Source organism: Bombina bombina, chromosome 1 (genome assembly GCF_027579735.1).
Source record: "Bombina bombina isolate aBomBom1 chromosome 1, aBomBom1.pri, whole genome shotgun sequence".
In the NCBI taxonomy this organism is placed as follows: domain Eukaryota; kingdom Metazoa; phylum Chordata; class Amphibia; order Anura; family Bombinatoridae; genus Bombina; species Bombina bombina.
Window position 1 is genome coordinate 180,135,885 of NC_069499.1, and position 26,156 is coordinate 180,162,040.

A 26,156-nucleotide genomic window follows, 5' to 3' on the forward strand; every position below is an offset into this window, starting at 1 on the left:
CCATTGGAGGTTATAAAGGTGCCTATTTATTAAGTTTATCTAGTCCGTAATAAAAGCGCAAGCTATGGAGGACTCTTGACGCGTTAGAGGGTTTTCCCTCTTTAACAAGGTCTCATTCCTGTGTTTATTGTGAGGAGGTTCTGGTAGAACAGCCTGCTCAACTATGTTCCAGTTACGACATCTAAAAGTAAATGGATGTCTAGTACTACTGAGCCGTCCACCTCTGATGGCTCCCCGTCCCGTGAGGTGCGTTCCCTGCATTCATCTCCAATTTCACATGCAGCACCCCAGGGTCCAACCATTACTCCTGCGGGAGAGATTCGTTGGCCGTCAGATTTTGCGGATCAGGACCCTTGGGTTCTGGAAGTTGTCGCCCACGGTTACAGGATATGGTTCAGATCCCATCCGCCCAGGGGCAGATTCCTCCTGTCAAACCTGTCTTCAAGACCAGAAAGAAAATAGGCCTTTCTAGAGAGTGTGAGCGATCTCTCCTCTCTCTGTATTATCGTACCAGTACCCCAAGCAGAAAGGGTTCTAGGGTACTGTTCAAAACTTTTTGTGGTTCCAAAGAAGTAGGGCACGTTCCGCCCGATTCTGGACCTAAAGTGTTTAAACAAGTTTCTGAGTGTTCCATCATTCAAAATGGAAACGATCAGATCTATTCTGCCCTTTGTTCAAGGAGGACAGTTCATGACATCTATAGACTTGAAGGATGCTTACCTTCATGTGCCAATTCACAGGGACCACTTCAAGTTCCCAAGATTTGCGTTTCTGGACTAACACTTCCAGTTTGTGGCCCTTCCCTTTGGTCTGGCGACGGCCCTGAGAGTCTTCACGGAGGTTCTGGGGGCGCTACTTGCAGTGGCCAGATCCAGATGCATTGCTGTGGCGCCCTATCTGGATGACATCCTAGTCCAGGCGCCGTCGCTCAGTCTCGCAGAGGATCATTAGAGGGCTCTTCTTCTTTTGCTCCAATCTCAAGGTTGGAAGATCAACTCAGGAAAGAGTTCCCAGCAACAGGGTGGAGTTGCTGGGCATGACAATAGACTCTATGTCCATGAAAATATTTCTCACAGACCATCGACTCAGGAAGATGGCATCCTCTTGTCTTGCCCTTCAGTCCTCCTCAAGCCCCTCGGTGGCTCAGTGTATGGAGGTGATCGGACTCATGGTTTCCAGCATAGACATCATTCCATTTGCCAGGTTCTATCTCAGACCTCTTCAATTGTGCATGTTGAGACGGTGGAACGGCGATCATTCAGATCTATCACAGCAGACTGGAACCTCACAGTTGCCCAGCAAACTGATTGAACGCAGCCAGGGGAATCCTTGCCAGAAAAATCCAAGAGTATCCTATAATGGCACAAAAATGTGTGTGTAAGGGAAAAAGGCACACTTACATGTCCCAAAGCACCTCCAGGAGCAGTAAACACAGGCTGGAGTTTCTCAACCGCCCAGCTGACTGATTCCAAAGGTATCGACAAATGCAGAGATGATTTCAACGAGTATCAGGGAATAATATATCCCTAAATAAAGTGCAGCAGCAAGTGTATAAATTAAAAATAAACTTAATTTAAAAATGCATTTCTCAGCCATTCTGGCAATTACTATAATACTGGTGGGGTATGGCTGATCTGCTGGATAGCAATTACTGAAATTCAGGTGGAATGGCTTTGTGCACGGGACAATTATTAGAATAAAAAATAATTAATATTTAATTTTAAAAAAAAAGATTGAGGGGAGGAAGACAAACAGTAATGTAAGTCCATCTGAAGGAATTAGGAAAACTAAACTACTAAATAAAAGAGAAATTATTATTTTTAAGTTTTTCTTTTTTATATATTTTAATTCCACTATTTCAAGCCAATATAAGCACAAGTCCTGAAAGACAAAAAAGAGAGGCACCCTTGGTGCAGCAAGTTCTAAGGAGATAGGACCAATATCAGCATTAACGATTCAGTACTCACAAAGGAGATTGCACATCCAGTGCAAAAGTAAGTAAGCCGATGCTTCAGAGCCGTTCGGCTGACTCCCCAGTGGCGGATCAGCTGAGAACAGAAGCAGGACTCGATCGATGACCCAATTTCCGGTGTCACTGCCGACTCAGGACTCCCACCCTTATGTTGAAGCGCTGGAAGTACCGAGGCTTACTGCATCCACCATCAGAGAAACTTTGTACAGTATCCGGGCAACTGTATGTCAACAGACCGAAGACTCACTCGGCGAGCAAAACACTGCTACCACCCTGTGCGACCTCCTCCTGGGTATATTGGCGCGACACTCGGCTCCAAACTCAGCTCCCCTATAGCCAAGACTATAACAAGATCTGCTGGCTTTAGAATGGAAGCATCTTTCTCTGAGCAGCGCACCGGGCGGGAGGAGTTAAAAATACAATCTAGCTACGCAAGTTGTGCTGTACTATGCAACGTTCATAGGGAGATTGTAATTTAACTCCTCCTCCGTCGGTTTTCACTGATGTCCAGCCAGGCACTGTATGGAGTTGCGACACGACAGGGGTGACACCATCAGAGGATATTAATTCCTGCTTGATGGTGTCAAGGACCACCAACATCTTCTCGTAGACCACTAGTTTCCGACCGCTGCTTTAGAGCTTGGGTATATGTTTCCCAACAGTAATGAATGAAGCCGTGGACTCTCTTCCCCTTTAGATGTAAAACATAAATTATGCTTACCTGATAATTTCATTTCTATCGTGGGGAGGAGAGTCCACGGCTCCCGCCTGTATCTCTGATAGCCGGACCTAAATTTAATTTATCTTCTGGCACCATTTATACCCTGATATTTCTCATACTGTTCCTTGTTCCCTCAGCAGAATGACTGGGGAATGAGGGAAGTGGGGTAGGTATTTATTCCTTTGGCTGGGGTGTCTTTGCCTCCTCCTGGTGGCCAGGTTCTTCCCAACAGTAATGAATAAAGCAATGGACTCTTCTCCCCACAATGGAAATTAAATTATCAGGTAAGCATAATTTATGTTTTTTCAAATGAGTGGTAGATTTTTATTTATTTTTTCTGCAAAAAAATGAAAAGTTAATTCTGTCCCCCCCGTATCATGTGACAGTCATCTGCCAATCGCCAAACACATATATGTATATTTTAAGTGTGCATATAAATAAAAAGACTTCACAATTTGATAAATTATGAGTTTACTTTTGACTTAAGTGTCACTGATATTTCTTGTTTCTGTTTGTTTCATCTCAATAGAAAATAAAAAGTAGGTGCAATTCTTCAAAACTACTTAAAGGGACATGAAACCTAAAAAAAAATTATTTCATCATTCAGAAAGATAGCTATCTATATATGCTTTTTAACAAAGGATACCAAGAAAATAAAGTAAATTAGAAAATATATGTAAATTGGAAAGTTGTATCTGAATCTTGAAAGTTAAATGTTTGGTTTCATGTCCCTTTAAAATGAACCTTGATTATCCTTGACTAAAATTATCAGTAAGGGTAATATTTGTCCTCAATTCTCACAAGTAGAAATGGTGGAGATTACATTTAGTTTCAACTCTTTAGCTTCAGAATGAAATACTTTTGAGGTGTAAGGCTAGGGATAAACATGTTTAGAACTAGGTACATGTGTATTTGTACTTTCTTCTGTGGGGTTTGGTCAGTTGTATTTGTCACACATGTATATTAGCAGTTTCCTGGAAGTGAAAATGTGCATTGAAGAATATTTATTAATACAAATTTACTCCATTCTGCCACTTTTGATGTAAATAGCTATAATTAAGCTAGTTCTCACGTGCACGAAACAGTCAACTTCCTTTTAGAAGAGGTGAGCATAATTATGACCAATGTGAATTTTTTTTAAATGATTGTCTTATTAGTGCAATATGCTCCTTCTTAAGCCAACACCGATCTATTCTCTGATAATTACATTTTCACCTATTCCTATTATAAATTGATAACATTAGAAGCCCTTGTCAAAATTAGTTTCATCCGTTTTCTTTTCCATCAGTGAGATCAGCGGGCATTCTGTGAGTGTAGCTTCTTTGTGAGCCGTAATAAGCTGTAATTATGGAGTTTGCAGCACAATGTATGGGTGTTTGTTTAAACTGAATAGCCTACTCTGAATAGAATTGTATTGCTTGAATAGCAGCTGCACAATGATGTATCAGCAAAGATATCTCAGGGATGGCATTCCCCATACCTATTGGAAGTCTTACTTGTAAATAGCAAATACTGTACACACCGTTAAGCATCCATTTTCTGTTGCCTTCTTCCACATTGCTGTATTAATTCACAATAAACCTGTGTTTACAAAAGTCATATAGCTTTCATATTTTTAAAAACTTCTACATGTTTTCTTCTTTAATGTATGTGTAATGAAGCTTTTACCAAATACACATATATTACAATACAATTTAAAGTAGGGCTCGACAAACCCATTAGCCTACAGCCACTGGCTCCTAGAATTCTACCCCTGGCTCCTAACTTTCTGGGTTATTCTCCATATATCTATATACAAATACCAATCTCTGGCTCCTACATAGTCTTACTGGCTCCAAAATTGTAAACATATTTGTCGACCCCTGAAAACGACCATTATATACAATAGAATTGCATAATCAACAAATGCATAAAAAAGCACTGAATCTAGATTTCAAATAAGTATATTTTTTTCAGACAATTTTTAAAGTCTGTTCCATTTTCTTTCTGTCTGCATCATGTGATAGCCATCAGTTAATCTCTAAATGCATATACATATCTACTGTGAATTGCACATGCTTAGTAGGGGCTGATGCTTTAGAAAGTGTGCATAAACAAAGATTGTGTCCATTTATATAATAGTATTCCTTTAAAAGGAAGAGTTGTTCTTAAATATGGTACCTCTATATTTTTTGTTTTCATTTATCATCAAATTGTTTAAAACCCTTATAAATGTTATTATTGGATAATGTTTAACATTATAAAACCAGTTACATATATGTACTGTATTAGTGGTATTTGTAGTTTTTAATTATATTTTTTGCAATATTGATGAATTTAACTTCCTTACCAAATATGGTTATAGCACAAAAATACATTAGGCTGCTCTCCCAGACATGTTCCAACGTCGTATTTGATAACACAATAATTTATTATCAGTTTAATTTTAGACTGGAAAGGGTGATAACATTTTTTTTTTAAAAAGAACGTTAGCTACATTTAAAGCTCTATTTAAAATATCCACTTATAAAAAATGATCTTAATCTGATTTTCATTAGTTTGCATAAAGGTTGCGTATACCGAACTTTAATTAAAGCAGAGAGAAAGTAATTGATCCCATATGTTTACAGCTTTTCTAATATCACCAGAGCCTCAGGCATGAGCTCCTAAATAAAGATGAATTGTAGATTTTTACCAAATGCTTTGTTTAATTATTGGATAGCCGATAAGAGTGGTATATTAGTTGGAATGATAAGTTTGATTTCTCTCCTTAATTTGAAAATGATGCTAATATATATTCCCCTGGTGACCTAGCATTAAACTTTGTCTTATGCTAAGTGACAGTTGTAAGTGCAGTCATCAGATGACTTAGAAATAATCTTAAGTATTCTATTGAACCACCAATTGACAAGTAATGTTAGAAAGTGTAATCCAATGTTTATTATTAAAACTTGTCGCATTTGTTACCTTTGTATAAGGCCAATCATGATTAAATATTTTGAAATGACCAAATTCTCTTTATTCAAAGATTTTTAAAAGTAACTATAAAACAGTATGATAAATAAAAGGGGAAATATTACAATTACAAGTTGTATTTGTTGTAATTACAGTAGACTAAAAAATGTAAGGGATTCAGAGTAGTCATGTCCTCTAATATATAAAGTGAATGCAGTTATCCTTTCTCTTTCCACTGAAGATGCAAGGGGGGTATTGTGGGGTTTAATCAGCATAACTAAAGCAATTTCACTTTTTAATATATACAGGGTTTAAAATTCTCTCAGTTCAACAACTTCCCTTCAACTTCTGTCCAGCTGTTGACTTCCCCAGAACCCTAGTTTATCTTGCTTTCTAAATATTTATTTATATATTCCAACAGTAAAAACAAATTATACTAAGCACACTTGCTTCTTGCACCTCGCAGGATAAAAGAAATACAGAGCAAAACCTTATTACACAGCAGGGTCCTAAAATAATCATTTTACATAAACACTGTCAAGCAGCCAGTTCAATAGTAAATCATTGATAAACCTCATGTTAAAACTTAAGGTGACCCATATCAATTAATTCAGATAGCATAAAATATATAAATGCGAGCTTTGTAGAATACTACTATAATAGACTGTTAGAAAATTTTATATTATTTAACCAATCCTAACAAAAAAAAAAAAAAAAAAACACAAAAAGGGGGGGGGGGGAAGGGACAAAAGAAACACCCTTCCCCTAGTCATCAGGCCTGGGATACAGCCATTCACCCCTTAAATTAGCCTCTAATATAAAAATTGAGTTTTTAAAGGGAGAAATTACAAATTTTGGGGTGTTAATGTCTAATGATTTAATATATTTTCCCCATTTTGTAAAAAAGGAATTAATATTAGTTCCATCTGTACTTTAACTAGTTCTAAGAACATTTGATGTGATATGTTACTTTTGAGTTCTGAAAGTTTAGGCTCTTTAGAAGACTGCCAGTTACTCAATATTATTTTCCTACCCAATAGAATATCTGTGTTTAATAATAAAATATTTCCACCAGTTTCCTCCTTAGTTGTTAAAAAAAAAAACACATTCTGGGAACTCAAATATACAAACTGATTCAAAAATTTTGAAACTGAAAATTAAGTTTTACCCCAGAATCTTTGTATTATTGGGCAGGACCAAAAAAGATGAATCATATCTGCCGAATTAAATTTACACTTGATACATGATGGTTTAGCCCCTTCTTTAACCCAGTGTGAGATGATTTTAGGGGTGGTAATGGTTTGATAAAGCATCTTAACTTGCTGCTCCCTAAAGTATTCTCCCAACATAGCTTGAACAGTTCTCGTCACAGAACTCGTCATAGATTCCAGCTCATTTTGATTTACACAGATCTCGCTCCATTTTAACTTAAGATATCTGATATTACTTTGTTCTTGTGCAATTAATAAGAACTTATAAATAGTAGAGATAATTTCCTTAACCAAAATAATATTATTACCTGCTTCAGAGATTCATTGTTCCAATCCAGATCATTTAGTCTAAGAAATTGCTCGGCGTAGTGCCGAAGTTGTAGATACTAAAAAAATTGGCAATTTGTAATCCCAAAAACTAACTTGCATTCGTCAAAAGTTTTGGTTCTATTTTCTCCCATATTAATTAGTTGAGCTATGTATCTGACCCCCAAGCTAGACAATATACCGAACCTAGCAGACTCATATCCTTCCACAAATTCGGGATTCCCTCTGATGGTTAAAAAAGGGGAGACCCTGTAGTTAATACCTAGTTTAATACAAAACTTGCGCCAAGCCTGAATAGGTTGTTCTATAACTGTTAATAGTTTAATTTCCTTTGGGATTAATTTCAGGGGCATATGTACCAGGGCTTTTAACGAGAGGGGAGCAACCAAGTCATAGATTGAGAAATGTCCTTTCTCAAGAAACCAGTCCAAGACATATTTCATATTTACGGCAATATTATAAGATTCAAAGTCTGGTATGGCCAATCCTACAGCCTTTTTCCCTACAGACAAACGTTTCATAGCTATTCTTGGCTTCTTTTTTTTTCCAAATAAACTGTGTTATGTATTTGTTAATTACAAGTATGTCTCTTTTAGATAATAAAAGTGGTAGGGCCTGGAATATATAAATAAAGCTCCATCCACTTTTCTGTATCTTCCTTAAGAGACTGAATCATTGGTAGGAAATTTAACCTATACCACGTGCTTGTTTCCCGTGTGAACTTCACCCCGAGGTATGTAATATAATCTTTGGCCTCTTTAAACGGTATTGGGGGCGAGTTCCTATGCTTAATTAACCACAGTATTTCAGACTTATCTTTATTTACTACTAATCCTGTAAAAGCTTGAAATGCATCTAGTACATTCGTAATTAGAGGGAGATTAATTCGTAAGTTTTGGGTAAAGATAAGGAAGTCGTCTGCATATATTGCCTGTTGAATTTTATGCTGCCCAATATTGATTCCCTCAAGATGGTTCCTAAAGTATATAGCCAATGGTTCTAAAGATAAATCGAAGAGAAGCGGAGAGATAGGACAACCTTGTCTAGTCCCGCGCTGTAAGGTAAATGTATCTGTTGTGGTACAATTAATAACTAGAGCTGCTAGGGGAGAAGAATATAATATTGATAATAGTATTAAGAAAGTTATCTTTAATTCCAAAGTTCCCAAGGGTGAAAAACATATGATCCCAAAATAGGGAGTTGAAGGGTTTTTGTGTATCTAAAGAAATAACTGCTGCATCCTGTCCTAAAAAAGTTCCTGCCTTCTCCACTACTTCACAATAATTTATTGCTATTTCCAATTTCCTAATATTATTCACCAATGTTCTTCCTTTAATAAACCCAGTTTGGTCTGGGTGAACAAGTGAACCAATAATTAATTGGAGTCTACTAGCCAAGATGTGTGTTAAAGTTTTATATTCCACGTTGAGGAGCGAAATAGGCCTATAAGAGTCTATTAGTTTCAAATATTTCACCTGTTTAGGAATCAAAATAATTCTAGATTCGGTGAAGTACTTAGATGGGGGTTTACCTTCTAAAAAGGAGGAGTTATATACCTTATTTAATACGGGAATAATTTGATTATCAGTGATTTTATATAATTCTCCTGGTAAAACATCTGGACCTGGGGCCTTATTAAGCTTCAATTTTTTTATAGCTTTTTTAATCTCCTCATCCAAAATTGGAGAGTTCAGCATTTCTAAATCCTCCTTTGATATTTGGGGGAGAATATTAGCCCAGAACGCCTCTTTCCTTTGTTGGTCTACTACTTTCACCCCATATAAATTTTGGAAGTATTGATAAAATTCACCAATAATGTCTTGAGATATTTTGTCCCTGACTCTAATAGATGTTATTACTTTATTTGACTTCTGGCAGTTTACTATTCTTGCTAAGAATTTTCCTATTTTATTACCATAGGACATAAATTTGCTATTGCTCCTAAGCTCACTCGGAGATTCTTTCAGGATACACCAGTTATCTCTTTGCCTTTTTGCTTCTAAATATTCTTCCCAATTGTTTTTTACTATTATTCCTTAAATAATTTTGGTATTTATTTACTATTTGATTCGTGAGTTGGAACCAATATTTATTATTTTTCCTCTTCATTCTGACTATAAAGGCTAAAATTTCCCCCCGTATAACTGCCTTGAATGCTTGCCAGATACATTCTACATTCTGAACTGATTCATTATTCCTCGTGTAATAATCAGCCCATTGATTAATTAAAAATTCCCTAAACCTTAAATTATTATATAAGTAACTAGGAAAGAACAATATATTGTTTAATGATTTGCCTGGCTTAAAGGGACACTGAACCCAAGTTTTTTCTTTTGTAATTCAGAAAGAGCATGCAATTTTAAGCAACTTTCTAATTTACTCCTATTATCAATTTTTCTTCGTTCTCTTGCTATCATTATTTGAAAAAGAAGGCATCTAAGCTTTTTTTTTTGTTTCAGTACTCTGGACAGCACTTTTCTATTGGTGGATGAATTTATCCACCAATCAGCAAGGACAACCCAGGTTGTTTACCAAAAATGGGCCGGCATCTAAACTTACATTCTTGCATTTCAAATAAAGATACCAAGATAATGAAGAAAATTTGATAATAGGAGTAAATTCGAAATTTGCTTAAAATTTCATGCTCAATCTGAATCACAAAATTAATTTTTTGGGTACAGTGTCCCTTTAATTGCTAGGGACAGTGATATTGGGGCCTGGTCAGAGATGGTGATTGGATGAATTTCTGTTTTTTTGAACAAAGGAAAATACATTTTTACTAATTAAAAATATGTCAATGCGAGATAGGGATTTGTTTGCCTTGGAAAGACAAGTAAACTCTTTACTGTCCGGGTGAGCGTTCCTCCAAATATCCAACATTTCTAAATTATTGCAAAATGCTCTAAATATTTTAGTATCCCCATTACCCAACCGATCTTTTTTCCCCATTCTTTTCCTATCCATACACTCTGATGGAGCCAGATTTAAATCGCCACCTACTATGATATTCTTATCAAATTCCACTAGTTTAGATTGAATTGTCTCCCAAAAGGGCGTTTTTTTTCTTTAGGGCCATATATGTTACAGAATACCACGTTTTTCCTCCCCACTTCTAATTCAAGAATAATGAAACTACCCTGTTGATCCATTACCCGCCTAAGAATTTGATATTGTAAATTTTTCCTGAAAACTATAGCTACCCCATTCTTCCTATGTGCTCCTGGGGCAAAAACAACCGCCCCTACCCAGCCCCATTTTAATTTTTGGCTTTCAAAATCATCCAAATGTGTTTCCTGCAATACACCTATATCAATTTCTTTCATGTAATTGGCAATTGTCCATGAGCTAGTGACGTATGGGATATACATTCCTACCAGGAGAGGCAAAGTTTCCCAAACCTCAAAATGCCTATAAATACACCCCTCACCACACCCACAATTCAGTTTTACAAACTTTGCCTCCTATGGAGGTGGTGAAGTAAGTTTATGCTAAGATTTCTACGTTGACATGCGCTTCTCAGCATTGTTGAAGCCCGATTCCTCTCAGAGTACAGGAAATGTCAGAGGGATGTGAAGGGAATATCTCCTATTGAATGCAATGGTTTTCCTCACGGGAGATCTATTTCATAGGTTCTCTGTTATCGGTCGTAGAGATTAATCTCCTACCTCCCTTTTCAGATCGACAATATACTCTCATATACCATTACCTCTACTGATAACTGTTTCAGTACTGGTTTAGCAATCTGCTGTATGTGGATAGGTGTCTTTCGGCAAGTATGTTTTTATTACTTAAGACACCTCAGCTATGGTTTGCAACTTTATTCATTAATATAAAGTTCTAAATATATGTATTGTACTTATATTTGCCATGAGTCAGGTTCATGTATTTCCTTTTTTGCAGACTGTCAGTTTCATATTTGGGGAAAATAAACATATTAAGAAATATTTTTCTTACCTGGGTTTTAGTCTTCTTTTTTTTCAAATTACTACATTATTTATATAAATTGCGGGCAGAATTAGGCCTGCGGGTGCGCCAAATGCTAGTCTTTATGGCGTCATTCTTGGCGCAAAAGTACGTCCGTTGACGCAAGTTAGTAATTTCCAGCATCGTAGTTGACGCCGAGTTCCTTACACATGGTTGCGTCGTTAGTGACGCAAGTGTGTCATTCCGTACGTTTTTAGCGCCAAAAAAATTTCAGTTTGTTGTGCGTCATACTTGCCGCCAAATTTTTTCATTATTTTATCACTCCATTGCTATTTGCCTCTTGCCTTTTTCTATGTCAGAGGGCTATGCAATTTGCATTTTTTTCCCATTCCTGAAACTGTCATATAAGGAAATTGATAATTTTGCTTTATATGTTGTGTTTTATTTTACATTTTGCAAGGTGTCACAATCTGATCCTGTCTCAGAAGTATCTGTTGGAACTTTGCTGCCTGATATGGGTTCTACCAAAAAAAGTTAATTTTATTTCCGATTGTCATTTGTAAATAGTTGTCATGATAAACTTTTACATGCAGATAATATGTCCATCAGTAATTAATAGTACATTGCCTGTTGCTGTTCCTTCAACTTTTAATGTACATGTTATACCTATGAATTTTAAGAATTTGTTACTGATTCTATTCAGAAGGCTTTGTCTGCTATTCCGCCTTCTAATTAATATAAAAGGTCTTTTAAAACTTCTCATAAGGTTGATGAAATTTCAAATGGCCGACAACATAATGAATTATCCTCCTCTGATGAGAATCTATCTGATTCAGAAGATCCTTCCTCAGATATTGACACTAACAAATCTTATTTATTTAAATGAATATTTTCATTCTTTGTTTAAAGAAGTGTTAATTACTTTGGATATTAAGGAAACTAGTCCTTTGATATTAGAACTAGTAAATTCTGTTTTTTAAAACCTCCTGTGGTTACTTCAGAGGTTTTTTCCTGTTCCTGATGCTATTTCTGATGTGATTTCTAAGGAATGGAATAAGCCGGTTACTTTTTTTTTTTCCTTCTTCAAGGTTTAAAAAATTGTATCCTTTACCAGTAATTTTTAGAGAGTTTTGGGAAAAGATCCCCAAAGTTGATGGGGCTATTTCTACTCTTGCTGTACTTACCTCTATTCCTATGGAAGATAGTACTTAAGTTCCTTTTAGATAGGAAACTTGAATCTTATCTAAGGAAAGCTTATTTATATTCAGGTCATCTTCTCAGGCCTGTAATTTCTTTGGCGGATGTTGCAGCTGCATCAACATTTTTGTTGGAGAATTTAGCGCAACAAGAATTGGATTCTGATTTATCTAGCATTGTTTGTTTACTGCAACATGCTAATCATTTCTGTTACCATTTTTTTTATATCATCAAGATTGATGTTAGACCTATGTCTTTAGCTATTTTAGCTAGAAGAGCTTTGTGGCTTAAATATTGGAATGCTAATATGACTTCTAAGTCTAGATTGCTATCTCTTATTTCCAAGGTAATAAGAGACCTAAGGGTAAATCTAAAGCTTCTAGCCGTTTTCGTTCTTTTTGTCAAATAAGGAACAAAAACCTAATCATTCCCTCAAGGAATATTTCCAATTGGAAATTTTCATCTAATTGAAATAAATCCAAGCCATTTAAGAAACCAAAGCCAGCCCCTAAGTCCGCATGAAGGTGCGGCCCTCATTCCAGGGGAAGATTAAGGTTTTTTTTTCTAGGATGTTTGGATAAATTCTGTCCAAAATCAATGGTTTCAGAGTATTGTCTCTCAGGGGTATCGAATAGGATTCTGAGTAAGACCTCCTGTGAGAAGATTTTTTTCTCTCATGCATCCCAGCAAATACAGTAAATGCTCAGGCTTTCCTGAAGTGTGTTTTAGACCTGGAGTTTCAAGGGTAATCATACCAGTTCTTTTTCAGGAACAGGGTCTGGGGTTTTATTCAAATCTATTCATTGTCTCAAAGAAGGAAAATTAATTCAGACCAGTTCTGGATCTGAAAATGTTGAATCGTTATGTAAGAGTACTAGCTTTCAAATGGTGACTTTAAGGACTATTCTGCCTTTTGTTCAGCAAGGACATTTTATGTCTACAATAGACTTGCAGGATGTATACCTTAATATTCCGATTCATTCAGATCATTTTCAGTTCCTGAGATTCTCTTTTCTAGACAAGCATTACCAATTTGTTGCTCTTCCATTTGGCCTAGCAACAGCTCCAAGAATCTTTTCAAAGGTTCTAGGTGTCCTACTCTCTGTAATCTGAGAGCGAGGTATTGCGGTGTTCCTCATTTGGACAATATCTTGGTACTCGCTCAGTCTTTACGTTCTGCAGAATCTCACACGAATCAACTAGTGTTGTTTCTTCTCAAACATGGTTGGAGGATCAATTTACCAAAGAGTTTCTTGATTCCTCAGACAATGGTCACCTTTTTTTGGCTTCCAGATAGATTCAGTGTCCATGACTCTGTCTCTAACAGACAAGAGACGTTTAAATTGGTTGCAGCCTGTCAGAACCTTCAGTCTGTCATTCCATTAAGTGGCTATGTGAATGGAAGTTTTAGGTCTCATGACTGCAGCTTCGGACGTGATTTCCTTTGCTCGTTTTCACATGAGACCTCCCCAGCTTTGTATGCTGAATCATTGGTGCAGGGATTATACAGAGATATCACAATTAATATCCTTAAATCCCAATGTTCGATACTCTCTGACTTGGTGGTTAAATCATCAGCGTTTAGTTCAAGGGGCTTCTTTTGTTCAGCTAACCTGGACTGTGATCACAACAGTTGCAAGTCTTTCAGGTTGGGGAGCTGTTTGGGGATCTCTGACAGCACAAGGGGTTTGGAAATCTGAAGAGGTGAGATTACCAATCAATATTTTAGAACTGGCCTCTGTTGAAGAGAGAACCGTTCATTTGTTTTCAGACAGACAATATCACAACAGTGGCATATGTCAATCATCAGGGTGGGACTCAGTCCCAAAGCTATGAAAGAAATATCTTAGATACTTGCTTGGGCGGAATCCAGCTCCTGTCTAATCTCTGTGGTTCATATCCCAGGTGTAGACAATTGGGAGGCAGATTATCTCAGCCATCAGACTTTACATCCAGGGGAGTGGTCTTTCCATCCAGATGTGTTTTCTCAACTTGTTCAGATGTGGGGTCTTCCAGAGATGGATCTGATGGCCTCTCATCTAAACAAGAGACTTCCCAGATACCTGTCCAGGTTCAGGGATTTTCAGGCGGAAGCAGTGGATGCATTGACACTTCCTTGGTGTTATCAACCTGCTTATATTTTCCCGCCTCTAGTTCTCCTTCCAAGTGGGATCTCCAAAATCACCATGGAACAATCGTTTGTGTTGCTGGTTGCTCCAGCATGGCCTCTCAGGTTTTGGTATGCAGGACATGTGTAAATCTGTCGGACCAGAAAAACTTTGAAGAGAGAAAAAGCAGATTACATTATACTCCCAAAAATAGAGGCACTCCAATGTGCCCAATGTTGCAGGCTGGGCCTTTTATAGCAGCCCAGCTCGCTGTTTATACTCCAGCTCGCCGTGATTCAGATTGGCATATTTATCCCATATAGGGCTGAGTAAAAAGAAAAAGCGATGTTCCCCTTTCACTTCCCTCTTCCCTCTTTAATCCATAGAGGAATCCCTCCAACAAAATGAGATTGTAGCTTATACTACATTGTTCACATGTTTAAGTGGTGTTTTTCTTTTTTTAACCCTTACTAGCCCTTCTATAGCAGAGTCCGTTCTATTGGCCACTTATGGGATGGGTGTCTACAGGGAAGGCAGTTGTACCCCTTAAGTTCCACAGCCCTTTTATACTGGGGGGGCTACCTAGTAGCACTGGATGGAAAAAGTGCTAGTTGTTTGATCCTATTCTACCACCCGGAGGGTGGATGTAACTCCCGGCAAAGCCCTAGGGACACGAAGGGGGAGAGCCTCACCGAATGCTTCCCCCCTGTCTCCGCTTGCCTAGGGAGAAGCTGACCTGCTTGAAGGTAATGGGGAGTGGAGCTTCCAGCCCGCCGGCTGTGGATCCCGACTGGTGCCTTGGTCTCCCGCCACCTAGTTACCCGGCTCTAAGTTCTCCCTTGTATCGCCTGCAACAACAGCGTCTCACCTAGTCCAGCATTTGGCGCGTAACTCAGTTGCTAACTGCTATGCACTTATTGTTAATCTATTACTGTTTGTAGCATTATTTAATTGATGGTTCAAAACAAAAACAATATTAATAAATTACTGCACAATAAGGTGTTTCACATTGACTAAACATATGTAAAGAGGGGTTGGGTTAGCGGGTGAGGTGTGGGCAGGTAGTGGGTGGGATCAAAAGTGGCGAGTAACATTTTGAGTTGGTTAGTATCTTAGTGCTTGAAGTTTTGAGCCTATATATATATATTTATATATATATATATATATTTATATATATATATATATATATATATATATATATATATACATATATATATATATACATCAGAAAAAAAACGATGTCACAGCGCTGGTTAAAAGAAACTCATACAAAGCAGTAGCTAATATATAAGGATTCCCAATCCCTTATAGATAAATGGTACAAAAGAAAAAATGTTTTCTAGTAATAGGTTTACTAGAAACAACTACTGCGCTGTTCCAACAGGCAGCTTAATATATGTAGTACGTTACTAAAATGGTAAAATGAAATAGCACAATAAAGAGCTAATATATAATATCCAGCTGAATGGCAAAAAAGAAAAATATTTAATACAATGTCAAATCACATAAAAATATTTCATAAAAAACATCTAACATATACATACAATAAAATAAGAAGTTAATAGGTTAAGAGTCCATAGTGTCATAAGCGAAATGGTTAATTTGCATAAAAGCTTCAGAGGTTTAGTTTGCAGAAACAGGTCGGTCAAAAGCATAAGAAGCCCAGATAGCACAATAATTTTGAAAACTCCTTTTACAGGAAGAATAAAGTTCAGTAATATAGGGTGTATTCCTTACACCAGTAATAGGTTGCTGATCCTCAGATTTCCTAGTCTTTGTGCAAATCACAGGAAAATGTTAACGCTTCTCTGACCGGCTCTCCTCGCCATGGACGTTGCACATCAAGGCTCCATATATATACTTCATTTATTGCACAATCTTATACATACTAAATGTGGAGCAGTAGAAGGTCATATTTAGAAAACGGAACATATGTGAATATTACAGTAGAAGGGATAATTAGATATAGAAATTTGGCTTTCAACTGTTGAATAAACTGTTCAAATGTTCTGTGTTTTAGATTGTCTCTAATTAATCTTTGATATATGTAATTAAATTTCAAGTTGAAAGCCAAATTTCTGTATCAAATTATCCCTTCTATAAAATCTAAATAATTTAATGTCATTGTTATCTATTAAATCCCTTTAATTTCAGTCACTTTAGTGGCCATTTGAAAGTGTAACTGAATATTTTCTGTTATAGTCTTAAATTGAGACACTATGCTTTTTCTACGTGTTACCAGCATTGTGCTATAATTGTTTTTCTTCTTTTTTTTCAGTGAAAACGCCAAAGCAGCAGGGTCTGATCCCAGTAGCCGCACGGACAGTTATAGTACATCTTGTGAACCACTTGGACCATTATCCAATAAATGGAGACCCTGCCATGCTGACTAGCCAGATATGCGAGAACCATGACAATCCATATAGTGAGAGCACAGACCTCTCTCCCCAGCTTTTCCACAGTCCTAATCTGCAGTTTTTTGTTCTTAATAGTACAACACTTGTGTCATGTCTACAGATTCAGGCAGAGGAGAAATTAACTCCTGGTGAGGAACTTTCTCCTGCTAGCTCAAATGTACGCATCATCATGCGTGACCTGTCTGGCAAGTACAGTTGGGATTCTTCCATTCTGTATGGACCTTCACTTCCAGTTTCTGGACTAAAATCACAGTGTTTGTCTCTAGTGCCTGCTTTTATATCTCCCTCTGTTAGTCAAGAAGAACACCACCCATCTACCCAGACTGAGTCAGAGGAAATTACTTCCCTTTGCTCACGGAGGAGAGGTCGGGAATCTCTGCCTCTGTGGGACAGCTTATCAGATGAGGAAGATGCTCTTGACTGTCTTTTGCACTACCTGGGAGCCACAGGTCCTGAGTGCCTTCAGAGAGCTGGAGTTCCTCTTAATGTGCCATCTCCACCACCTGCTTGCTTTTCAGAAAAGCTTGAAAACGAGGTTAGCAATGCTATACTCAAACAGAGCGCAGAAGAGAGAGAATTTGTGGAAAAGCATTACAGTAACCTACACATGAGAGCAATGCCACAGGAGGAGCCAAGCAACCAAAAACCCCAGTCTGCCTTCTACTATTCCCGCTTACTGCTCAGCATTCTTGGCATGAACTCATGGGAAAAAAGGTAATGGCATTTAAGGAGAATAAGAATTATATTTTATAGACATAATGTACACCAGCAATTAAACACTGCATTCCAATATATCAACATGACATTTTTAAAAGCATGTAACTATTTGTTAGTGACATGGTCCTCAAAAAAACGTCTTCAATATTTCTTTCATACAGGTGGTCCATGATCCATTACTCTTGGGAATTACTCTTCTCTACCACTAGGAGGAGGCAAAGATTCCTAAACCCCAATAACTCTCTAAAACCCCTCCCAACTCACACATACCTTGGTCTTTACTTTGCCTCTGCTGGAGGCGGTTGAAGAATCATGTGCATTGGATTCTTCAGAGAGAGGGGTTTTCAGTCTATATTGAGGCCTGATTCCCCTTGTGCCGAGGGATGTAAATGGTTTATGGTTTGTGATTCTTTTTTCACCTTATGGGAAGTTTTTCATAAACTCTCTATAATTGTTTGCAGGGACTTCTCTTTAGCCTCCCTTTATGGATCCTATTCCTATTCTGCTGGTACTGGTTTTGCTGTCTGCTGCTTGTTTGCCAGTGGACAAGTATCTATTGGTAAGTATCTTTTATTAACATTCAGACTCTCCTATAGCTAAGTTATTGGCACTTTTTAAAGTTTATATATACATTTTAAAAAAACTACTTAGGAAGGGGGTAAGAGCTTGTGTGTATTGCATTGCTTTGCCATATGCTATAATGGAGCAGTTGAGTTTTGTACCTAAATCTACCCAAGAAACAGTCTCTTAAACACCTGTCTACCATTATTAGGTGTGCTTATTGTAAAAAAAAAAAAAAAAAGCTGAAGTGCATTCTCCAGCACATTTATGTGACTCATGTTTAGATTTGTTAATGCAATCAGCCCGATCTAATGCTGTTTATTTGGGTACTAATGCACCTACTGTTTGTTCATTACAGGAGAATGCTGATATGGTATCACCTACTATAAAAAACTTTAACATGGCTGCAGTTTCTGAGGCGCTGGCTGCTTTTAAAAAACTGTAAAAGGTCGGTTCAGCTTTTACCTTCTACAAGTGTTATGTGCCCTGAGACCAAGGATACTGTTATGTCTACAGATAGTGAAGTTTTCTCTGGGGTTGAGGACTCCTCATCTGATGTTTAAGTTGATATTTCCTCTTTTTGTTTAAAGTTGAACATATTTGTTCTCTTTTAAAAGAGGTTTTAATTCCTTTAGGTGTTAAAGATCCTAAAGTTAGGCCTTGTAATCGTTTAAATTCGATTTTTAAGTCTGTTGTTAATCTCCCTGAGGTTTTCCCTATTTCTGATACTGTCTCTGACATAATTTCTTGGCAGTGGTCTATGCCAGGTAATTATTTTACTCTTTCTGCAAGGTTTAAAAAGTTATATCCTTTACCTGCTGCTAATTTAGAATTATGAGAAACAGTTCACAAGGTGGATGGGTCCATTTCCACTCTGGCTAAACATTCTATTATTCTTTTGGAAGACGGTACTTCTTTTAAAGACCCTTTAGACAGAAGGTTAGTCTTTTCATAGAAGGGCCTTTTTACATGCAGGTTATATTCTCAGGCCAGCTATTTCTATTGCTGATGTAGTTGCTGCTTCTACTTACTGGTTGTCTAGTCTTTCAGAGCAGTATTCTGATGATTCTTCTAGTGCAAATCTTCTGGGTTTACTCGAGTGCAAATTCTTTTATTTGTGATGCTGTATTTAATATTATGAAGAGTAATGTCAAAAGCATGTCTTTGGCAGTCCTTGCCAGGAGAGCCTTATGGCTTGAATCCTGGTATGCTGATATGGTGTCTCAATCTAGACGATTATCTCTTTACTTTCATGGAAAGTAGTTATTTTTCTCTGATTTTGATTCTATTATATCTACTGGAGGTAAAGGGACTTTTCGTCCTCAGGATAGAGTCTAGAGGGAAAGGCAAAGCTTTTGTTCATTTCCTCAGGCTTGCTTTTCAGTCTGTCCCTGACCCCTGGGTTCTGAATATAGTTTCTCAGGGATATTGAATAGGTTTCAGAACAGGGCCTCCCAGAGGATGTTTTTTCCTGTCCAATGTTCCATGGAATCCTGTAAAAGTTCAAGATTTTTTCCAGTCTGTCTCAGATTTGGAAGCTATGGGAGTGATTGTCCCAGGTCCTGGGATTTTATTCAAATCTCTTTATTGTCCCAAAGGAGGAAGGTATTTTCAGACCAGTTCTAGATCTGAAAGCTCAGAACTGGTTTGTAAGGATTCCATCTTTAAAAATGGAAGCCATTCGGACTATTTTGCCTTTTAAATAGCTTTAAAGGATTACCTTCACATTCCTATTCACAAAGATTTTTTTCCAGTTTCTGAGGTTTGCCATTCTGGACAGGCATTTTCAGTTTGTTGCTCTTCCATTTGGTGTGGCTACAGCTCCAAGAATATTCTCAAAGGTTCTGGGTGCCTTTTTGACTGTGATCAGGTCTCAGGGTATTGCAGTGTTTCCATACATGGACGACATCTTGGTTCAAGCTGCACTTTTTCCTTTAGCAGAAGCTCACACCAACTGACTTGTTGTTTCTTCAACAGCATGGTTTGAGGATACATTTTCTAGAGTTATTTGGTACCCCACCCATAGATACCATTTTTGGGTTTTCAAATAGATTCAGTATCCATGAGTCTTTCTCTAGCAGAGCAGAGAAGGTTACAATTGCTGTCAGCTTGTCTGAACCTGGAGTCTCTCTCATTACACTCAGTAACTCTGTGTAGGGAAGTCCTAGGTCCAATGATTGCAGCCTCAGATGCAATGCCTCTTAAGCTGTGCTGCATTAGTGGTGCAGGGATTATACTTAGCTGTCTCAAAGGATATTTTTGAATCCTAGTGCAAGTCACTCTCTTATTTCGTGGTAGGGTCATCAGTTTATTAGTCAGGGGCTTCTTTTGCTCATTCTACCTGGGCTGTGAACACTACAGATGCAAGTTTCTCAGGTTGGGGAGTTGTTTGGGGGTCTCTGACAACACATGGTGTTTGGGATCCAATCAGTGTTTTAGAAGTTTCTGGGCCCTTCAAGTTTGGTCTCTTTGAAAAGGGAGCCAAATCTAGGTTTTCAAACTGACAATGTCACAGCAGTAGCTTCTATCAACCAGCTGGGGGGAAATTGCAGTTCCCTGGCAATGATGGAGGTGTACGAAGAAAAGAAATTAAACTGGCACTATGATACAGTGTTATAGAGAAATAATGGACCTACTAATAACGAGCAGGACTGGAACCACAATGTTTTATAGTCCTAGTAATTTCTTAACCTTGTATGTTTACAACGTAAATGGGATAAAAGTGTCTACACAATGTTTGTTAAAGTTTACCTACGGGTTATAAACTAGGGATATTGGTAGAATACATGATTGATATGTTTAAACTATTATTATCGTGGATTAATACACACACATTGAGATTTACACGCTAGAATATGTAGATTATATGAGTAAGATATGAGCGTGAGATGTAAACAATTAATCCTTTCGTGTAAGACCCAATGGGAAAAGTCAGATTAGAGACACACCCTTGAATGGCCCAATTGCAATATAAAGGGTGGTAGACTCTAGATAAGGGTATGTCTGCCAGTTCTCTGATGTGGCAGATTTCTGCTCTTTCAGTCTTATTCCACAGAAAGATTGCTAATCTTCCTTATATTCATAGTTTCTCTTGTTAAGTGTAGTCAGTCCACGGGTCATCCATTACTTATGGAATATATCTCTTCCTAACAGGAAGCTGCAAGAGGATCACCCAAGCAGAGCTGCTATATAGCTCCTCCCCTCACATGTCATATTCAGTCATTCTCTTACAGCCTAACTAAAGATAGGTCGCTGTGAGAGGTCTGTGGTGTTTTTTAACTTAGTTTATTTCTACAATCAAAAGTTTGTTATTTTAAATGGCACCGGAGTGTGCTGTTTATTCTCAGGCAGCATTAGAAGAAGAATCTGCCTGCGTTTTCTATGATCTTAGCAGACGTAACTAAGATCCACTGGCTGTTCTCATCTGAGGAGTGAGGTAACTTCAGAGAAGGGGAATAGCATGCAGGGCCCCCCTGCAAATGAGGTATGTGCAGTAATTATTTTTCTGAGGAATGGAATTGACTGAGAAAATACTGCTGATACCAATGTAAAGTAAGTTCAGCCTTAAATGCAGTGATAGCGACTGCTATTAGGCTGATGAGTGTGTGTACACTGAATGTATTTCTCCTGTTAAGTGTAGTCAGTCCACGGGTCATCATTACTTATGGGATATTAACTCCTCCCCAACAGGAAGTGCAAGAGGATCACCCAAGCAGAGCTGCTATATAGCTCCTCTCCTCTACGTCACACCCAGTCATTCTCTTGCACCCAACTAATAGATAGGATGTGTGAGAGGACTGTGGTGATTAAACTTAGTTTTTTATATCTTCAATCAAAAGTTTGTTATTTTAAACGGCACCGGAGTGTGTTGTTTCCTTCTCAGGCAGAATTTGAAGAAGAATCTACCTGAGTTTTTGTATATGATCTTAGCGGACGTAACTAAGATCCGTTTGCTGTTCTCGGCCATTCTGAGGAGTAAGGTAACTTCAGATCAGGGGACAGCGGGCAGGTTCACCTGCAAAGAGGTATGTTGCAGTATATTATTTTCTAAGGAATGGAATTGACTGAGAAAATACTGCTAATACCGATATAATGTAAGTACAGCCTTAAATGCAGTAGTAGCAACTGGTATCAGGCTGATTTGTATATATGTTTACACTTAAGTATTTCTGGGGAATGGCACTTCACTGGGAAAATACTGTATGCATATAACTTTTAGCCTAACTTGCAGTGTGAGCGACTAGCAGCAGGCTTTTTAATGACATTTCATATATTAGATTTTAAACGTTTACTGGCATGTTAAATCGTTTAATTATCTGAGGTACTTGGTGAAAATTGTTTTGGGCTTTATTTTCCACATGGCTGTCGTTTGTTTTAAATTAAAACAGTTTACTGAGCTTCCCTCACTGTTGTAGTGTGAGTGGGAGGGGCCTATTTTGGCGCTTTTACTACGCAACAGAAATTCAGTCACAGTCTGTCTTTTTCTCCCTGCATGATCCAGGACGTCTCCACAGAGCTCAGGGGTCTTCAAAACTAGTTTTGAGGGAGGTAATCACTCACAGCAGACCTGTGAGACTGTGCTTGACTGTGATAAAAACGCTTATATTTTCAATTGTTATACGTTTTTTTCTGATATTAAGGGTTAATCATCCATTGCTAATGAGTGCAATCCTTTGCTAAATTTGGTTTCTATAACTAATCCAGTTCATTGTTATTCAACTGTGACAGTTTTTTTGTGTGCTTCTTAAAGGCACAGTAACGTTTTTACATATTGCTTGTAAATTTAGTTGAAAAGTATTTCCAAGCTTGCTAGTCTAATTGCTAGTTTGTTTAAACATGTCTGACACAGAGGAATCTCTTTGTGCAATATGTTCAAAAGCCAAGGTGGAGCCCAATAGAAATTTATGTACTAATTGCATTGATGCTACTTTAAATAAAAGTCAATCTGTACATGTTAAGCAACATTCACCAGACAACGAGGGGGAAGTTATGCCGACTAACTTGCCTCACGTGTCAGTACCTGCATCTCCCGCTCAGGAGGTGCGTGATATTGTAACGCCAAGTACATCAGGACGGCCATTACAAATCACTTTACAAGACATGGCTAATGTTATGACTGAAGTTTTGTCTAAATTGCCAGAACTTAGAGGTAAACGAGATCACTCTGGGATGAGAACAGAGTATACTGATAATGCTAGGGCCATGTCTGATACTGCGTCACAATTTGCAGAGCATGAGGACGGAGAGCTTCATTCTGCGGGTGACGGATCTGATCCAAATAAATTGGATTCAGACATTTCAAATTTTAAGTTTAAGCTGGAAAACCTCCGTGTATTGCTAGGGGAGGTGTTAGCGGCTCTGAATGATTGTAACACAGTTGCAATCCCAGAGAAAATGTGTAGGTTGGATAAATATTTTGCGGTACCGACGAGTACTGACGTTTTTCCTATACCTAAGAGACTTACTGAAATTATTACTAAGGAGTGGGACAGACCCGGTGTGCCTTTCTCACCCCCTCCTATATTCAGAAAAATGTTTCCAATAGACGCCACCACACGGGACTTATGGCAAACGGTCCCTAAGGTGGAGGGAGCAGTTTCTACTTTAGCTAAGCGTACCACTATCCCGGTGGAGGATTGCTGTGCCTTTTCAGATCCAATGGATAAAAAGTTAGAGGGTTACCTTAAGAAAATGTTTGTTCAACAAGGTTTTATATTACAACCCCTTGCATGCATTGCACCTGTCACGGCTGCGGCAGCATTTTGGTTTGAGTCTCTGGAAGAGACCCTTGACTCAGCGACATTAGATGAGATTTCACTTAAGCTTAAAACCCTTAAGCTAGCTAATTCATTTATTTCTGATGCCGTAGTACATTTAACTAAACTTACGGCTAAGAATTCCGGATTCGCCATTCAGGCACGCAGAGCGCTGTGGCTAAAATCCTGGTCAGCTGATGTAACTTCTAAATCGAAACTACTTAACATACCTTTCAAGGGGCAGACTTTATTCGGGCCCGGTTTGAAAGAAATTATCGCTGATATTACGGGAGGTAAAGGCCATGCCCTGCCTCAAGACAGAGCCAAACCCAGGGCTAGACAGTCTAATTTTCGTGCCTTTCGTAACTTCAAGGCAGGAGCAGCTTCAACTTCCTCTGCTCCAAAACAGGAAGGAGCTGTTGCTCGCTACAGACAAGGCTGGAAACCTAACCAGGCCTGGAACAAGGGCAAGCAGGCCAGAAAACCTGCTACTGCCCCTAAGACAGCATGAAGTGAGGGCCCCCGATCCGGTAACGGATCTAGTGGGGGGCAGACTCTCTCTCTTCGCCCAGGCTTGGGCAAGAGATGTCCAGGATCCCTGGGCGTTGGAGATCATATCTCAGGGATATCTTCTGGACTTCAAAGCTTCTCCTCCACAAGGGAGATTTCACCTTTCAAGGTTGTCAACAAACCAGATAAAGAAAGAGGCGTTTCTACGCTGTGTACAAGACCTTTTACTAATGGGAGTGATCCATCCAGTTCCGCGGTCGGAACACGGACAAGGGTTTTACTCAAATCTGTTTGTGGTTCCCAAAAAAGAGGGAACCTTCAGACCAATATTGGATTTAAAGATCCTAAACAAATTCCTAAGAGTTCCATCATTCAAGATGGAAACTATTCGTACAATCTTACCCATGATCCAAAGAGGTCAGTACATGACCACAGTGGATTTAAAGGATGCTTACCTTCACATACCGATTCACAGAGAACATTACCGGTATCTAAGGTTTGCCTTCCTAGACAAGCATTACCAGTTTTTAGCTCTTCCCTTCGGGTTGGCTACGGCTCCAAGAATCTTTACAAAGGTTCTGGGCTCTCTTCTGGCGGTACTAAGACCGCGAGGAATTTCGGTAGCTCCGTACCTAGACGACATTCTGATACAAGCGTCAAGCTTTCAAACTGCCAAGTCTCATACAGAGTTAGTACTGGCATTTCTAAGATCGCATGGGTGGAAAGTGAACGAGGAGAAGAGTTCTCTCTTACCACTCACAAGAGTTCCCTTCTTGGGGACTCTTATAGATTCTGTAGAAATGAAAATTTACCTGACAGAGGACAGGTTAACAAAGCTTCTAAATGCTTGCCGTGCCCTTCATTCCATTCAACACCCGTCAGTGGCTCAATGCATGGAGGTAATCGGCTTAATGGTAGCGGCAATGGACATAGTTCCTTTTGCACGCCTGCACCTCAGACCGCTGCAATTGTGCATGCTAAGTCAGTGGAATGGGGATTACTCAGATTTGTCCCCTACGCTGAATCTGGATCAGGAGACCAGAGATTCTCTTCTATGGTGGCTTTCTCGGCCACATCTGTCCAGGGGGATGCCCTTCAGCAGGCCAGACTGGACAATTGAAACTACAGACGCCAGCCTACTAGGTTGGGGCGCTGTCTGGAATTCCCTGAAGGCTCAGGGATCATGGACTCAAGAGGAGAGTCTCCTTCCAATAAACATTCTGGAATTGAGAGCAGTTCTCAATGCCCTTCTGGCTTGGCCTCAGTTAGCAACTCTGAGGTTCATCAGGTTTCAGTCGGACAACATCATGACTGTGGCTTACATCAACCATCAGGGAGGGACAAGAAGTTCCTTAGCGATGATGGAAGTATCAAAGATAATTCGCTTGGCAGAGTCTCACTCTTGCCACCTGTCAGCGATCCACATCCCAGGAGTGGACAACTGGGAGGTGGATTTCCTAAGTCGCCAGACTTTTCATCCGGGGGAGTGGGAACTTCATCCGGAGGTCTTTGCCCAAATACTTCGACGTTGGGGCAATCCAGATATGGATCTCATGGCGTCTCGCCGGAACGCCAAGCTTCCTCATTACGGGTCCAGGTCCAGGGACCCGGGAGCGGTCCTGATAGATGCCTTGACAGCACCTTGGACCTTCAGGATGGCTTATGTGTTTCCACCCTTCCCGATGCTTCCTCGTTTGATTGCCAGGATCAAACAGGAGAAAGCATCAGTGATTCTAATAGCGCCTGCGTGGCCACGCAGGACCTGGTATGCAGATCTAGTGGACATGTCATCCTGTCCACC

The 26,156-nt window shown here is 38.8% G+C and overlaps 1 protein-coding gene across 9 annotated transcripts in view; it reads left to right on the plus strand.

Moving 5' to 3' along the window:
• RALGAPA1 (Ral GTPase activating protein catalytic subunit alpha 1) overlaps positions 1–26,156 on the plus strand; it is a 1,007,748-nt gene that overhangs the window by 775,133 nt on the left and 206,459 nt on the right. For all 9 annotated transcript variants that reach the window (XM_053697738.1, XM_053697739.1, XM_053697743.1 and 6 more), the window contains one exon: positions 16,673–17,525. In XM_053697738.1, coding sequence (XP_053553713.1) covers positions 16,673–17,525 — 853 coding nt within the window. The remainder of the gene's footprint in view (positions 1–16,672; positions 17,526–26,156) is intronic.